Source organism: Moschus berezovskii, chromosome 16 (genome assembly GCF_049115385.1).
Source record: "Moschus berezovskii isolate FMDL1 chromosome 16, NW_MosBer_1.0, whole genome shotgun sequence".
NCBI lineage: Eukaryota > Metazoa > Chordata > Mammalia > Artiodactyla > Moschidae > Moschus > Moschus berezovskii.
The window spans coordinates 19612126-19629170 of NC_142475.1; the positions used below are offsets into that span (position 1 = coordinate 19612126).

A 17045-nucleotide genomic window follows, 5' to 3' on the forward strand; every position below is an offset into this window, starting at 1 on the left:
AAAAATACTACAGTTACACTGAACACTTAAATAAGTTCAACTGAAAAGAAACCTTAAGGCTAGTTCCTTTAAATCACCTGCAACAGATGTGGCTGATCAGCCAAGGGGATGGCTTCAGCCAGAGGCACTTCAAATGGATTTGGGGGTATACACCCAAGGAACGTCATGGAGTCTGAGCGTCGGAAAAACGGATGGCTTTGGCCAGTTTCTGCAGGAAGAGAGTCATCATCCTTATCATTCAAAGCAGCACCTAAACACGAGGAGATAAAATGTGCTTTTTTTTAGAAAAGTAACTATTGGGGAAGGGTAAAAGAATCTTCATTTGCTCAATCCAAAAATCCTATTATCTCTTGATAAAATTTTAATGTCATTCAAAAACAACAGTCAAAAATTGTGTTAATATTTTAAAGTGGTAATTCAAAATACTGGTTTTAAATGGTTATAATGATAAAATTTATGTGTATTTCAATATAATAAAAACTTGCAAAAAATATTAGCAGCAACAAATACTGTTCCATTTTGCATTGGGTGGACACCTGCCTCATCTACCTCTTAGTTCCCTGGAGATTCAGACCTGAATACAGCTAATTTCTTGAGCATATTCAGGATCTGGCGCACTGATGACTCCAAAAGGAGGAAAAAATGAGCTAAAATTTAAGCATTTGCTTACTTATAAGTTCTGCTTTCTCTATAAGCAGATGAAAAGAGAAATGTTTGGGCAACTCAAGTAACCCAACAGGAAATCAGCCCACCAACACCAACTCCCATTAAAGGAATGAAACTTTTGTCAGTGCTTACAGCATGCTGTGAAAATAGCAGTGAGCTATGGCTGGGTTCTCAAAAAGCAGAAATTAAAGGAAAGCTGTCTTTCCCAGGGCTGAATAAAGTAATAAAGTACATGGTGATATTAAATAACAGGTAAGTGGGCTGTACTAGAAAAGTACTTTAATTCTACTTGAAATAATATCAGAAAACTATGAGTGCAGAAGGTCCCCAAATTTCTTGAATTTGGAATATTTTCTCTTTTAATTGCATTAACTGTTAAGTTGCAATGAAATTTATGAGTTCCATTTTCTTTACACACTCTATTTTGCAGCAATATTAACAAAAGTTCTGCTAAAATTCTATTTAAATGTATGTATTACCAACACACGTAAAAGTAAACATAAAAGATGCAAAGGAGAGATACAAAATCAAAACAAAAAAAACATAATTATTAAAAAGTTAATTAATTCTTATTTATGAAGTAATTAATGCAAGAATGTATAAGGAAAAATGGACAGAAAATGCAAGAAACGGGACATAGAGAAGAAAAGAGAAATTCCCACCCAGACAGAAAATAATGAAGTTAAAAAGCTTGAAGGGGAAATACTGAGGCAGCCATTTCTTGAAGTAGGTTAGCAGATTTTCTGTACACTAACTTTGATTGGTGTCATCATCATTTTCATGTTCTGAATCTTCATTATCAATACCAAGTTCCAAGAGTTCTCGTGTCCTTAAAAAGACAAGTGAGTCATTTTACATGAAGTATTTCATGCTGTATGAACAGCAGCAAAGGTAATACAAAAATACTGAAGAGGTCAGTTTAGTACCTAACCAATTTTGATTAGTGCAATAAGTTTCAGATTCTAGGGATGGAAGACTGATCAGCCAAATGTACTACAATTACAAAATAGGCTCAAAAGAAGCAAAAGGCTAATCGCATCAAGAAATAGTGAGTCCTTACACAAACTCAGAAACATGATAAACAAATCAGGACAAACTATCTCAACATAAAGCCTAACTGTATTCTTAGGTTTCATAATTTAAGAGAAAGGCTGGATGGACTCAAGTCAACCTGCCCACATGAAATATTCCTGTACTATTTCTCCCTACTCCAAAAATCAGACAGTGTACTAATAAAGATCACACTGATTGAGTATTTCTTCTATCAATTTCACGGCAGGTATGAATACCTTTTGCGTTCCAGTTGAGGTGTATCCAATGTTGTCTGCTGATTCATCGCTTTAATCCAATATATAAGTGCTTGAAAAACATATGCCACATGCTTCAGTGAGCAAACATCCAAAACTGGAAGAACATCGGAATGCTCATCATTATGAGACCTCATTAAAGACAGAGCGTAATTGAGGAAGTCACCTCGAGCAGACATCATTCCCTGACGGGCACTAAGCAATGTGGCACGTCTACAGGGATAAAAAAAAATAGAAAATGTTTACAAAAAGAACACAAATGTGAAATTTACCACTGTTACAAACATGCAAAATTAGGAACTGAGACTATCCATAAATAAAAGCTAGTTAAGCCTGGGCTCTACTTTAGAAATAGAATCACTGAGTATTATTTACAGTACTGTACATTTACAAAGGAAAGAAATTCCCATGTTCTTTGGATTGCCAGAAGGTACTCTTTCCCCTAGAGACAATGGTTCTCAAACTTGTGTCCACCAAAATCATTTGGAAGGGTTGTGCAAACAGCTTGCTGGACCCAGCCCTATAGTGTCAGAAGAATGGGGTGGGACCCAAAATTTGTATTTTCTAACAGCTCTTAGGTGATCCTGATACTGCTCTTCTGGGAACCACACTTTGAGAACCACTTCCTAAAATGACACCAAAAGCAAAACAAAATGAAGAGCACTAGACTTTACCCAAATTAAAAAACATATGTCCTTCAGAGAACACCTCAAGAAAGTGAAAAGACAACCCACAGAACAGGACAGTTTCTGCAAATCCTGTATCTGATAAGGAACTTGTATCTAGAATATATAAAGAACTCATAAAATTGAATAACATAAATTAAATAACAACAATTTAAAAGAAGTAACTCAAGGCATGTATTTCTTCCTTTACAACAGAGTGGGTCTTATATAATGGCAATCAAAAAGCTCTCAATTTCTAGGCTAGAAGGCTTCTATCTAAACAGACAAAGAATTTCATACCGTCTGCCTTCAAGGGTTCGTAAACTAGCCTCTTCTCGTGCAGTCATCCTTTCTCTTCGAGCTGAGTTTTGAGAAGCATGGAGGGGGTGATTGGGATGTCCTGGATCACCAGCAGATGCTAATGCAGAACCATAACGTAATTGAGCTTCAGTAGAATCCATAATACTGACCATCCAGTTCCAAGTGGGAATAAGCTTTTCTTCTACATAGTTCTACAAAGACCAAACTAAAACAGTTAAAACTACCCAGATAAAGTTAAATTTGATAGAGTAATATGATATAGACATTTAAATACTTGTAACATTCACTCCCATCATACTGGAATTCTTATAACAGATGGCCAAAAAATATATTTGAATAAGTAATTTTTCAGTGGTTTCATACCTGTAAATTTACTGCATCTTGGTAAGTCAACTTCACAGCTGCTGGAATCTGAGAGTAAACTAGGTGATTATACTTAGGAATAAGGCCCATCAAGTCCGAGATCTGTCTGATGACAATGCTATACGCCCTGGCTAAACTGCTTGCAGATGTTAAGTAGCTGCTGGCATTGCTAGCTTCCAAAGCAGCTGCTGCAGCGGCAGCACTTGTGCTGATGGTACCGCTCCGGCGTAGGTTGGAAGGATCGATATAAATCAAACCCGCTGAACTTGCTATCAGGAAAGAAAAGACAACCACAATAAATTAATGTCACTTGCTAACAGTGTTTCTCTAACACTGTACATATTTGAAGTAAAAGGTCAATTACATTAGTAAATAGGGTAAATGAGTACTTCCTTTAAGCCACACTAATTTGGGGAGGGGAATGATGAAGGTAAGAATCATTAATACTGTAACGTTCTCAACTAGGGCCATTCTGCCACTGCCTCCCTGTGCAGACACAGGCAGTGCTGCAGGTATTCTTGGTTGTCACAGCTTGGGAGAGAGTGCTCCTGGCATCTAACGAGTCCAGGTCAAGGATGCTTCTAAACATCCCACAGGGAATGGTCATGAATTAATTATTCAGCCCAAGGGAGCAATGGTGCAGGGACTGAGAAACCCTGCGATAAGCAATAAGTAAATAATTCTATATTTGAACTCAGCAAAACAAAGAAAAACTATTATGAAATTATTTAATTTGTTCTTGAGAGGAAAATGTGTGATTTTTAAACCTATTTAAGCACTCTCAGGAACATCAAGTTTACAGACTTGCCTGCTGGAGTGGATGTGCTAGAAGGAGCTGTGCTAGCTGCCCGCTGGTGCTGGGTGTTGCGGACAGCCCACTGCATGGACCGAGGAGCTTGGGCAGCACCATTGGCATGTGAGCTATTTGTGGTTCTCTCCAATGGCTCATCAAGCATAAATGTCTCTTGTTCTATGTCGTCACTCTGACTACTGCTGCTATCAGAATCACTTGAGTCATTTGATTGCGAGTCATCTTCAGAAAAAAAGGCAGGAACACTGCTTGCACCTAAATTTTTAAACCAAAACCACTGTGAGTTTGTTGGTATTTAAAATTACAGTGTACCCCTCATTTAGGAAAATATATTAAACAGAATGCCAGACTATGTTCAATATTTCACAAAACCCATCTCCGAAATATTCTGGAACTCTTCAATGAACCTTAAAATTAATTCATTATTTAAAAATCAGAAAAGTGAAACAGAAAAAAGAAAAGAAGAGTCACTGAAATAATAATCTTCTTCACTAATATCTCTAGAGAAACAAAGTTTAAAAAAAAAGCATTAGCCACCCTTGGGAATATCATACTGAGCACGGTTTAACCAATTCTTCACACACAACCTTAGTATAAGCAAGAAAACTGCTAGAATGTAACATACCTGCTTCTGAGCCAGCAGTTGCTGCAGTGACAACACTTCTACGCCCACTAGCATTATCTTGGTTGCTATGGTTACTTTCACTGTCACTTTCTGTTTCAGCTGCTGCTAACAAGTCCAGCTCCATGTCACTCCCTAGCAAATATATTTAAATAACAAGAAAATAAGGTACAAACTCACTATCGGTCAAGACAGGCTGATAAGACGGAATACTGTAAGGGTGGGAAGGGAAGGGAGTGGGGCAGAGGGAACTGGTAATATTAGAGTATGCATTACTGCCCACTTAGCGTAAGAATGATCAGGTAAATCATGGGACTCAGTGAACAGACACAAAATTTGGCCTGCACAGCCTTAGGTTAAAAAATATTAGGCAGGAGGACTTCAACAAGTGGACAGAGCTTAGGGTTAGAGCCACTGCTCCATTTTCATCGATTTTACATACTGGGATTCCAAGAGGGGAAGATGGCTAATAAACATGTGTATCCTTTGTATTTCACTGTATATACACACATGTCATAATATACTAAGTTATAAATTTTCAACATGTGTAGTTTACTGCATGTCAATTAAACCTCAATAAAGGTGATCCCCAGAAGTCTATCCTATGGCTATTAAGAAGAATGATGACTATGGAGCAAAAAGGCCTACGTGAAAAATCAAAGTAAAAAATTTACACATAATATGAAAGACATGCATGGGAATGGGGCAGTACAGGGGAGGACTGAAAGTAAGAACACTACTGTTAGCATCTGGGTGGGATTATGGGTTGTTTTCCCTTTCTCCAATTTTCAAATGTTATGTTGGTTATGATTATTTTGATTTTCAAAAGCCTTTTAAGAAAAGTGTAAACCAAAAGGTAAATGGAGAGATGATAAATTATTTTATACACGTAAACATATAAAAGTCTATACATTGGGTTGGCCAAAAAGCTTGCTTGGGTTTTCATAAGATGTGGAAAAGCCCAAGTGAACTTTTTGGCCAATCCAGTATTTATATTTATGTATGTAAAATTCTGACAGATACCACAGAATCTCCTGGCAGAAGTATGCTGAACATTTCACTGTATACCAAGTACTATTTCCTCTGTATTAATATCTCTTTAAAGGCACCCGGTTTTCTCATACTGAGTAATTTTGCCAATAACCTGCATACCGTCTTCATCATGCTCATCGTGCTGTCCCTCTGCCTCAGCATTTTCTTCCCCATGTTCTTCCTGTTCATCATGGTGATCCTCTTCTCCAGCCACACCCTCCACCACCTCAACCTAAATCCAGATCTTATTTGTAGACAATCACAGTACATAATATACCCACATCTCTACCAGTATTCCCCCACAGCATTGAGTCTAAAATGGAAAGATCACTAACTACAGGGAACTGTAACACTAAGCAGTTCTGAAATTTTTCATTTGCTAGTGAAAATTTGGTATCCAAAATTATGCCAACATATCCCAAAGTTTATGAATACTATCCATACACAGAACCTTAAAATTAGAAATATAAAAACTGTGTGGGGAGTATATGTTTTTTAAACTTCAGCAATCGTAAAATTTATATAATAAATACACAGCAGCCTCTCTACCTTTGAATACATTGCACAAAACTACTAAAACTTTTTTAACATTGAGAATATCTTTTCTGTGAACCCTTAAGTAGAGTTACGTTTATTTCTAATTTATTAGTAAAACAAGGATTATTAACATATTTTAATATGTATAACTACAAATGAGAACATATAACAGAAGTCTAAAAGGTAGAAGCATATACATGTAACAGTGGTAAGCTACCATTAATAAAACTTCCAGTGACTACTTTCCCCTTCCCTCCCAAACAAAAGCCTCTCATGTACCACAGGTAAAACAATTAAAAGCACCTCTTCCACGTCTGCTGAAACAATGTCATCCTGTTCTTCATCTCGGCCACGAACAGGCTGTGACTGGCTGATGCGCCTCTGCTGTGGGTTCCGGATGATGTAGGACGACTGAGGCTGACTGGCGCTGTAAGGAAGCAGCTTATGAGCACGCTGCAGCCACCACCCCGACAGACAGCGCAGCCCTCTCCCTCTCGGTGTTCTTCAGCGTGGTTCACAGCCTGCTCTTTCCAATCTGACCCAGTGTTTCTTGGAAACCGACAATAATTAATCTATAGTATATCAGAAAATGTGTAGCCCCAAAGAAATCATCTTACCTGAGATTTAACTTATAAATCTCAGAGTGGTTTTTACTTTTTTAGTAAGATATTTCAAATTTAGTAAGATATTTCAAATCTGTGTTAACGCAGGTACTTTTTTGAGTTCTCCCCACGGAAATATTTCTACAGAGACAATGTTTCCTTTTCCATCTCTAAACCTTTCAACTTCCAAAGGCTCTGGTGGCAGCATTTACCCACTAAGGAGAGTTCCTTATTTACAAATAACCTACTCTTTAAGAGACTTGACTAACATGACCTACTTTGCATCAGCTTATTAACCATTGACTTGCTGATGAGTGTGGGGAAAAAAATAAAATTCAGAAGTACAATTATAAAATAAATCATTAACAAAAGATGGGGTGGCAAAATACTGGGTTGGCCAGAAAGTTCAAATTTTCTGGTCAACCCAGAAATTTCACTTTCTTAAAAATGTGACTCAGAAACAGCCAAGAATGGACAGATGTCTCCATTATAAAAGATGTCTAAGATGTCTCTTGTACATCTTAGAAACTTTGCAACTCAAAAGTGTGGCCTTAAGAGCAGCAGTATTGGCATGGTCCTATCTGAGAGTTCACAAGAAATACAGACTCTTAGGCCCCACCCAGACTTCCAGAATCAGCCTCTGCATTTTAATAAGACACCCAAGAGTTCTGCATGCATGTTAAAATTTGAGAATCACTGTGATAAAAGACACCAGAACATTTTAGTTGCTAAACATTCTGACTCAGCCAACTTAAAGCCTAGTTCGGTAAACTATTAAACAAATGGAAAATGAGATTTAAGATTAATGTTGTAACTAGAATTGAATTGTTTTAGTCTTATCCTATATAACAAGGATCCCCAAACTCCAGAATCGAATGTGGGATGGTCTGAGGTGGAGCTGATGTAACAATAACAGGAATAAAGCGTACAATAAACGTAAAATGCTTGAATCATCCTCACTCCAGTCCACAGAAAAACTGTCTACCACAAAATGGGTCCCTGGTGCCACAAAGGCTGGGACCACTACTATATGAACGCACAGAATATTTTAAAATTCCACCATTCTGTTGTTATTTAGATTATATAATAACCTGCCCCCCTTGCCCAAAGCTTTGGATACAGAGAAAGTTAAGAAATCTTTCCATTCTTCAGCTTGGCCTTCTAGCAGGCTATATTTAAAGGTAAGGAAAAAAACAAAGTAATGAAGCACAGAAGCCTAAAGTAAACTTTCTTACCAGATTACTTTTTTGGTATAATAAAAAGTGCCATTCTGAACAAACAAACCAAATCGGCCCCCCCACATTATACGTCTATTACTTTAGATGTACAGACATGTAGTTTTTAAGGTGCTTTTCACGTGTTCCAAACAAGATAAAATGTTTACCATTTGTTAAACAAATGATCCTGTACTTAACCAGAGTGCCTATGCCTCAGGTTTAGTTTAGTTTTAGGTTTCAGTAACATCTGTAATGTTTGCAGAGAAATAATCAGAATGTGTTACCAGATAGAAATTTACCTGCTAGACTGATCAGATGATGGCCGTGGTGGCAGTGGTTCCACTGAGAATAATTCCTCGCTGCCTTGCATGGCATCTATGCTGGTACTTGCCAGAGTAAAAGGGGCAGTTGGACGAGCAATACCCATTCTGACAGGAACAATCAGTGACTCTGCTACATTGCACAGTTCTTCTACTGCGTAAGGCAGCAGTGCTTGGAATACACGCTTACATTTTCCTATTGGCTGTGGAATAAAGTTGCTAGAGCAAAAAGGGAAATATAGAAATCTTTTGAATCCTTTCATATACATAATTTTATCATTATCACAAAAAATGTGCGTAAAAAATATAAAAGCCAAAATCAAAAAGAATGCCTTACTTCTTCTTTTTAGATGAAGCCATTTCCACACTGAGAATGACAAAAACTCTTGCAACTGATCGCAAAAACCTCATTGTCACAGCAATAGCTTCTTCTCTACGTCCCGGTGTGTACTTGTTCTGGAGTTCTTTTACTAGAGTACCAAGTAGAGTATCTAAAAGCTTTAAAACCAGTAATCACTCTGTTAATGTTGAGACATCTTGTAAGATGTAGGCATTCATAAATAAAAAGTTCTAACATGTTTTCAATATTAACATTTCATGATAAAAATATATTGAATCAACACAATGTCAGTGATTAATTTTGTGACACAGGCCCACTACTATGCTTGACTTAGAGTGGGTCTCAAATGTCTGATTTCTTGTTTCTAGCCTTAAACTCCTAGGTATAACAACTAATATTTAGAAGACCAATACCTAATATGTCCAATCAAAGAATATATTTCATTCAGTATATAGGATACTTAACAAAACATCAAAGTAGACTCAGATGTTTAATGAATTCATAATCCCATCCGTCTCACTTAACCATTATTATTACTTTCTAGCCTCATTTCTACACATGGTCTATCATAAAATTACTAATTTTAAAGAGAGCACCCAATTTCACATTGTTTTCCCTGTTGTTTTTTAAATGCTACTTAAAATAATCTTTATTTTTAAGTCGCTGCATTATATTTCAATAAGTGGTTGGACTATAATTGGATGTAATATTCCTCTGTTATTGGATCCATAAAGTATTTCTAGTTTTTAATTTTATATTGCTTTGTGACACTGGAGAAGGCAATGGCAAGCCACTCCAGTACTCTTGCCTAGAAAATCCCATGGACAGAGGAGCCTGGTAGGCTGCAGTCCATGGGGTCGCTACCAGTCGGACACGACTGAGCGACTTCACTTTCACTTTTCACTTTCACACACTGGAGAAGGAAATAGCAACCCACTCCAGTGTTCTTGCCTGGAGAAACCCAGGGATGGTGGAGCTTGGTGTGCTGCCGTCTGTGGGGTCACACAGAGTCGGACACGACTGAAGTGACTTAGCAGCAGCTTTGTGACACAATGTTTCTCTTTCTCATATTACAGATAACTTCTTTAGGACAGTTTCTAAGGAAAATGTTAGTTTTATGGCTCCTGACACTGCCAAGTTGTTTTCCAAAGGAGTACCAAAAGAAGGGTCACCTCATCGGTACAAGTATGTTCTTTTTGCCATAACCTCTCCAGCAGTGGGTTTAACAGTTTATATTCTTTTCTAAATTCACAGCAAAAGGAGATATTTTTTAAAACTCTGCACTGAGTTATTACTAATTTAGAACCCTGATTCACACATTTTTATATTGTATTTTTAATACACTCTAGGATTTCTATTTTGAGAAGGCAATGGCACCCCACTCCAGTACTCTTGCCTGGAAAATCCCATGGACGGAAGAGCCTGCTGGGCTGCAGTCCATGGGGTCGCTAAGAGTCGGACATGACTGAGCGACCTCATTTTCACTTGTCACTTTCATGCATTAGAGAAGGCAATGGCACCCCACTCCAGTGTTCTTGCCTGGAGAATTGCAGGGACGGGGGAGCCTGGTAGGCTGCCATCTATGGGGTCACACAAGAGTCGGACACAACTGAAGCGACTTAGCAGCAGCAGGATTTGTATTTAGAATGAAAAAAAGGAGCTCTCACTGATTGATTGATTTAAAACGAGAAATTTAAATCACCTCCAAAATTCCATCCCCCTTAATGTAGTATTTAATTAGTGCTTAGTGGTACATGGGAGCTTGAATTAGTAAAATTATGGGAAACTGCTTAACACATAACCTTTTCATATGCTTATAAACAACCATTCAAAGGACTTACCAAAATGTCTGCTGTACACTTGACTATAAGGCAGTGAGTGAAACAGTCCAACCGAATTGTGCCACTTTGTTGATTGAGGTACACTTGCTCCTCTGGCAAAAGATGGCCTATCCTGCTGCTGGCACTGAGACTTGAGGGGAAAGAAAGAATGCACTGTAACTGCCTACACTAACACAGGAAACAAGTCTAAAAAACTTTCAATGGATACATACGGGTCTTTATTCTCCTGTGACCCAAACATAATCATAGATTTCAAAGCATTCCAGTCCTGCAGAACACGCTCCAAAGCAAGCTGGGCAAATCTTGGGGGCTCTAAATCATGATCAGGCATATCCGAATCTACAAAGAAAAGAAGAAACTGTGGGTAAGGCAGAAATACACATACTGATTTTCCGAGGTGTCGTAAGTGTCAAATCAACTCACCTTCAGGACTGGCTGTCTTCCGGTTACGATCCTCCCTGATTCGAGGAGGTCTGTACTGGCAGTGCTCTACCGTCTGCCTCGCAACTGTCTGCACTAGAAAGAGCAAAAGGTGCTCTCCTCTGCAAGACAGAGCACGGTTATGAGGAAGGAGGTACTTACCCATGCTGCGCTTTCACAACTTAATTTACATCTTAAAAAGCCCACAACTTGCCTGCTATTTGGCAGAGTGACCAAATTAGTAGCAGTGAGCAGGCGATAAAGTAGATCAAGACGAGCAGATTTCTGTCCAGCAATTAGAGTTTTACATTTACATTTCTCCCAACAATCACAATAGGCTGTTGGTGATGTCCGTTTGAGTCTAGAAAGAATTCATATACAAGTACAGAAATTTTTTAAAAATACAAAGGTCTATATTGCTATTACAGAGGCCTAACTCATTGAAACTCAAGAGAAACCTTGTTAACTTTCAAATGCAGAGTGTAACTGTTAATGCAGCAAGGATTACTTCAGGGGTATAAAGTCTGTAAAGCAATACGTGAGAAGAGGTATCTTAACTGTTTGTCCACCACCATGTAGCATCTAGCACAGTGACGGCACTTGTTAGTAAGCAATCAATAAATAAGTAGATTATCACTTTGAGATATTTAAATAAGAAGATAAACATATTAGCCAGAATTCTTTTAATAAAAATTATAAGTATCAGTACAGTATCTATAAAAAATTTCCACTTGTCCCACCTAATTATTTAAAGCACAATAGATGGTTTTTACAAACCAATTCTCTATTAACTATTACATCTATAGCACAGTCATAGGCGATGTCCCTATTGAGACCCTGAGGCACTGCAAATGTTAGTGCTGGGGTATTTTATGCTTCTTAGGTCTATGAATGTGAAAACTAACAAACTAGCCATAGCAACTCTATTGCTAGATGAAGGTTATTACATTTAGTTTAAGAAATAAACAAGGCACAGGCCAAACCATGACTCCCTTAACGCCTTCAGTGATGTCCAGCTAACAGACCACACTACAGGGGACCTGAGACTTTGGCTGGAGAATACAGACAAAAACATTCTGTATATATATGTTCCTTAAAAGACTGATCCTAGTTACAATGTATGATCACATATTTTTTGCATACCAAGCTATTTTTAATATGGCAGTATGAATCTAAGTAGTTTACAGCATTAAGAAACTAAAATCGCACTCACTTGCAATCATGACCTTTATGACAAACCCTTGCACATTCCGTACAACAACAGAGCGACTCCAACAAGCCACAAGTACGACACTCAAAAATATCCTAAAATTAAAAGGATATACTTTTTAAAAGAATGATATGTATATCTCAAAAGGATTATTTCTGGTATTTTCTAAATTCAATCACAACAACAGTAGAGCAAAATTAATGTGCTCTGGAAATAGTCACAAATGGATACACAAATGGGAATCAAAAATTACCAGAAGAGAGAAAATAATTTATATCATCCAGAAAAAGTAGTATAATTAAACATTAGACTTCCAATTCCAAAGCTAATAGCTATAACTCCAGTGATGGTCAAAGAGAAGAAAAGAAAATCTGAAGACAGCACAAATAAAGGTAAATGTAAAATAACTTACCTGGTTAATGTGCTCTGCTCCAGTCCATGTAAAACTGCAGGTATCATTACAACATAAGACATATAAAGGAGAGTCATCAGGGTTGGTACCTGATGGGCAAACCATGCCCATAAATACATCTTCCTCTTTTTCACTTGAGGATACTTCAGCTAAGATTAAAAACACAGTAGTTCATACATCAATAAAGAACTTAAGCACTACTATCCTCAAATGGAAAAGTTCTAACATTTACACAGTATAAATCAGAAACTACTACATATTAATAAAGTAAAATGACACACAAAGTTAACATTGCAAAGAAATCCAGTCAATTCTGGTGCAAAGTAAAGCAAAGTATAATTACATCATAACCACACAAGAGAACAATATAAATACATCAAACATCAGCCATCTAAGTGCTCAACTCTACATTATGCAGTTATGATTCAAGTTCTAGCTCTATTTAACAAATTACAGATAATCACATAAATTATTCATAGCCACTATTTTTCAAAAGATAACTACTGAATCTTTTAAAGGCTGGATGGCAAGAACTGATATTCCTTAACACTTTCTATTAGGCAGTAAATCCCAGTCAGAAAGAACAATAAGACATCTGGTCTGTTCTTTCCATAAAATTTCATCACCAATACCAATTAATAGGCTGACAGAATATATGCTTGAAAAAAGTACATGAATTTTATACATATACACAAAAGAATTATCTTGATAGTTTCTAACCAATTATAGAAGAGAATCTAGTCAAATTAAAAAATAAGCAACTAATTTAGAACTTGAAATAAATTACCTTTTGCAATTTTCTGGGCTGTTTCTAAGATGGTAATTGCAGCAGGATAAGCTCGACCACTTACAGCAGACATAAATGGGGTCATACCTCTTGCATCCCTAAAAGAAGAAAAATTGTATATAAAAATAGTATCAGTTATTTTCCTTCCTGATATTATAAAAGAAACGTATGTTCACGATGAAACAAAAGACTAGTTATGTTTTAGTAAATAATGTCAATGCTCAAAGAAAATCATTGGTGGTATTTTCTGGTCTCATATTATCTCTTAAGAAAGTCACTTCTGTGGAATCTTTGTGTCTCTAAACCATACTTTCCTTTCTTGGCTTTAGTGACTTTAAAGAATACAGCAAGGGTTCTGGAGTAAACAAATACTTTCCAGATGTGGGCATAGTAACAGGCTCTATCTCATACAATTTTGAGGAAGAGTAAAAGAATTATTACTTCAACAGACTGCTTAGCAAAAAACATGTATTCAGTAAGTGTCAGCTATTATTATTACTAAGAATTTCCACTTTAAAATGTACTTTAAATATTCTTCACTGAATTTCTATTCCCTTCTAGACCCGTGCATTTCCCAAAAGTCAGTTTCTCAGCCATTTGTATCTCCCTCTCTTCCATTATAGCAACTACCACTTCTCTCACAATAATTCAGTTCCAACATCTACACTTGCTTATTTGATAAGCCTATTTAAGATTTCCCAGTGATACTTTACATTCAACATATCTAAAACTCAAATAATCTTTCTCTTCAAAACCGCTCTCTACCTAACTTATCTATGTCACCCAACAGTATCACTGTCCCAAGTAACTTCAGACAAAAAATGTAGATTCTTCACGAAGTCTTTCACCTAAACCATGTTTTAATGCATCTTTCTTTTCCATTTTCAACAACTCTTTAATTCAGTTGATTGCAACACACATATTAAAGGTGGTAACAAACATATAAAACATACCTGACTCTCCTTTCTATTCTTGCCTATTTTAATCTCTTTTATACCACCATCTCATTACCATTCTTATAATCCCACTTTGATAATATTACAGTCTAACAAAGGCAGTTATTCAGAGCACTCAAGCCCAAAGAACAGGGACCAAAGTGGCAATTTTGACCTATTTTTTTTTTCAGATCCACTCGCAATTGTTCTCTTCTAATCCTTCACTCTGAACTAGATGAATTATGACTTCTTAAAATACTCATACTTCTCTTTGTTGTTGTTCCTTCTCCCTATTTTTCATGGTTCTACTCAAACTTAATCTTCGTAAGGCTGCTTTCTGTATAATGAACACATTTCTCCCTCCTGTTACTCCAAAGTATACTTATGTGTCCCCCTTTAGCCAGAATCAACCAAGGAAAAAGCTCAGATAAGTAAAATCAGAATTCAAAGAGAAGTTGCACCAAACAGGTAACAAAGCACCAGAAGAGACCTACTACCAACAGCTATACACCGATAAAACAGACAACTTAGAAGAAATGGATAAACCGAGAGACATACAATCTCCCAAGACTGAATCAGAAAGAAACAGAAAATATGAACAGAATGATTATCAAGAATGAAACCGAATCACAGGACTTCCCTGGCCTAGTGGCTAAAACTCTAGATAAAATACAAGCAAGCCAAATCCACCAATACACTAAAAGGATTATATATAATGATGAAGTGGGGGGCAGGGCAGGGGGAGGGAGGGGGGTGTGGGCGGATTTATCCTAGGATGCAAGTACTGTTCAATATCCACAAATCAATCAACATAATATACTATATTAACAAATTATAAAATAAAATGGTACGATCATCTCAGTAGAAACAGAGAAGAACTGAGACAAAATTTAACATATGATAAAACTCTCTAGAAAGTGGATACAGAGAGAATGTATCTCAGTATAATACAGGCCATATACTGACAGGCCCACAGCTAACATCATAATAAAAGGTGAATAAGTTGAAAGTCCTCTCAGATCAAACAAGGATACCCACTCTTACTACTTTTATTCAACAAGTATTTTAAGTCCTAGCCACAGCAGTTACACAAGAAAAAGAACAAAGTATCCAAATTGGAAAGAAGTAAAATTATCACTATTTGTAGATGATATATACTACATACAGAAAATTCTAAAGATGCCACCAAAAAGCAATTAGAACAAATAAATGAATTAAGTTGTAGGAAACTTAAGTAATATGCAGAAATCTATTGTATTTTATACACTAGCCACAAACTATCAGAAAAAGAAATTAAGGAAATAGTCCCACTTATGACTGCATCAAAAATAATAAACTACCTAGGAATACATCTAACCAAGGAGGTAGAAGACCTATACTTGGAAAACAGTAAGACACTAATGAGGGAAATTTAAGATGACACAAATGGAAAAATTAACCTTGCTCATGGATTGGAAGAATTAATATTACTGAAATAACCATACTATTCAAAGCAATCTACACATTTAATGCACTCTCTATCAAAACGGACATGACATTTTTCACAAAATAATAAAACAAAACCACAAAAGATCCCAAACAGCCAAAGCTATCATGCGGAGAAAAAAAACAAAAAACAAAACAAAGCTGGATGCATCATGTTCCCTGATTTCAAACAGTACTAACAAAGCTACAGTAATCAAATGGTGTGGTACTGGCACAAAAACAGACACATTCTGTTAATGGAACAGAATAGAGGGACCAGAAATGAACCCACAGTTACATGGTCAATTAATCCACGACAAAGAGGTAAGAATATACAAAGAACAAAAGACAGTCTTTTCAATAAATAGTACTGAGAAAATTGGACAGCTAATAGCAAAAGAATCAAACTGGCTTACTTTCTCACAGTACATAAAAAACTCAAAACGGATTAAAAACTTAAATGTATGACCTGAACTCATAAAACTCCTAGAAGAAAAAAGAAAACAAAAGCAATATGCTCTTTGACATTGGTCTTAGATTTTTTTGGCTCTGTCTCCTCAGGAAGGAAAACAAAAGCACAATCAAACAAATAAGACTCCATCAAACTAAAAAGCTTTTGAATACCAAAGGAAACCATCAACAAAAGGAAAAGGCTGCCTACTGAATGGGAGACGTCTGCACATGGCATATCCATTAAGGGGTTAATATCCAAACTATGTAATTCAACATCGAAAAAACCCAATCTGGTTAAAAACTAGGCAGGAGACCTGAACAGACATTATTCCGAAGGAGATATACAACAGATGGCCAAGAGACCCATGAAAAAATGTTCAATATCACTAGACATCAGGGAAATGCAAATCAAAATCAAACCATAGTAAGATAATACCGCACACCTGTCAGAATTTCTATTACCAAAAAGACAACAAACAAGAAGTGCTGGTGAGGATATGGAGAAAAGGGAAGCCTTATGCAGAACAGACTCACAAATACAGAGAACAAACTGGTGGTTGCCAAAGAGGAGGGGGTTAGAGGAATTGAGTGAAATAGGTGGGGGAGACTGAGGTACAAACTTTCAGTTACAAAATAAATAAGTCATGAGGACCTAATGTACAGCACGCTGCTGCTGCTGCTAAGTTGCCTCAGTCGTGTCCAACTTTGTGCGACCCCACA

At 36.8% G+C, this 17045-nt stretch overlaps 1 protein-coding gene across 7 annotated transcripts in view; it reads right to left on the reverse strand.

Annotated features, from left to right (window-relative positions):
* Positions 1-17045, reverse strand: part of UBR5 (ubiquitin protein ligase E3 component n-recognin 5) — a 140247-nt gene that overhangs the window by 23087 nt on the left and 100115 nt on the right. For all 7 annotated transcript variants that reach the window (XM_055432502.2, XM_055432506.2, XM_055432504.2 and 4 more), the window contains exons 26-43: positions 13474-13571; positions 12687-12835; positions 12278-12369; positions 11279-11425; positions 11068-11186; positions 10857-10983; positions 10645-10774; positions 8801-8961; positions 8443-8682; positions 6628-6751; positions 5908-6019; positions 4759-4890; positions 4131-4388; positions 3323-3591; positions 2939-3150; positions 1956-2186; positions 1422-1495; positions 78-250 (exon numbers count right to left, since the gene is read on the reverse strand). In XM_055432502.2, coding sequence (XP_055288477.1) covers positions 78-250; positions 1422-1495; positions 1956-2186; positions 2939-3150; positions 3323-3591; positions 4131-4388; positions 4759-4890; positions 5908-6019; positions 6628-6751; positions 8443-8682; positions 8801-8961; positions 10645-10774; positions 10857-10983; positions 11068-11186; positions 11279-11425; positions 12278-12369; positions 12687-12835; positions 13474-13571 — 2848 coding nt within the window. The remainder of the gene's footprint in view (positions 1-77; positions 251-1421; positions 1496-1955; positions 2187-2938; positions 3151-3322; positions 3592-4130; positions 4389-4758; positions 4891-5907; positions 6020-6627; positions 6752-8442; positions 8683-8800; positions 8962-10644; positions 10775-10856; positions 10984-11067; positions 11187-11278; positions 11426-12277; positions 12370-12686; positions 12836-13473; positions 13572-17045) is intronic.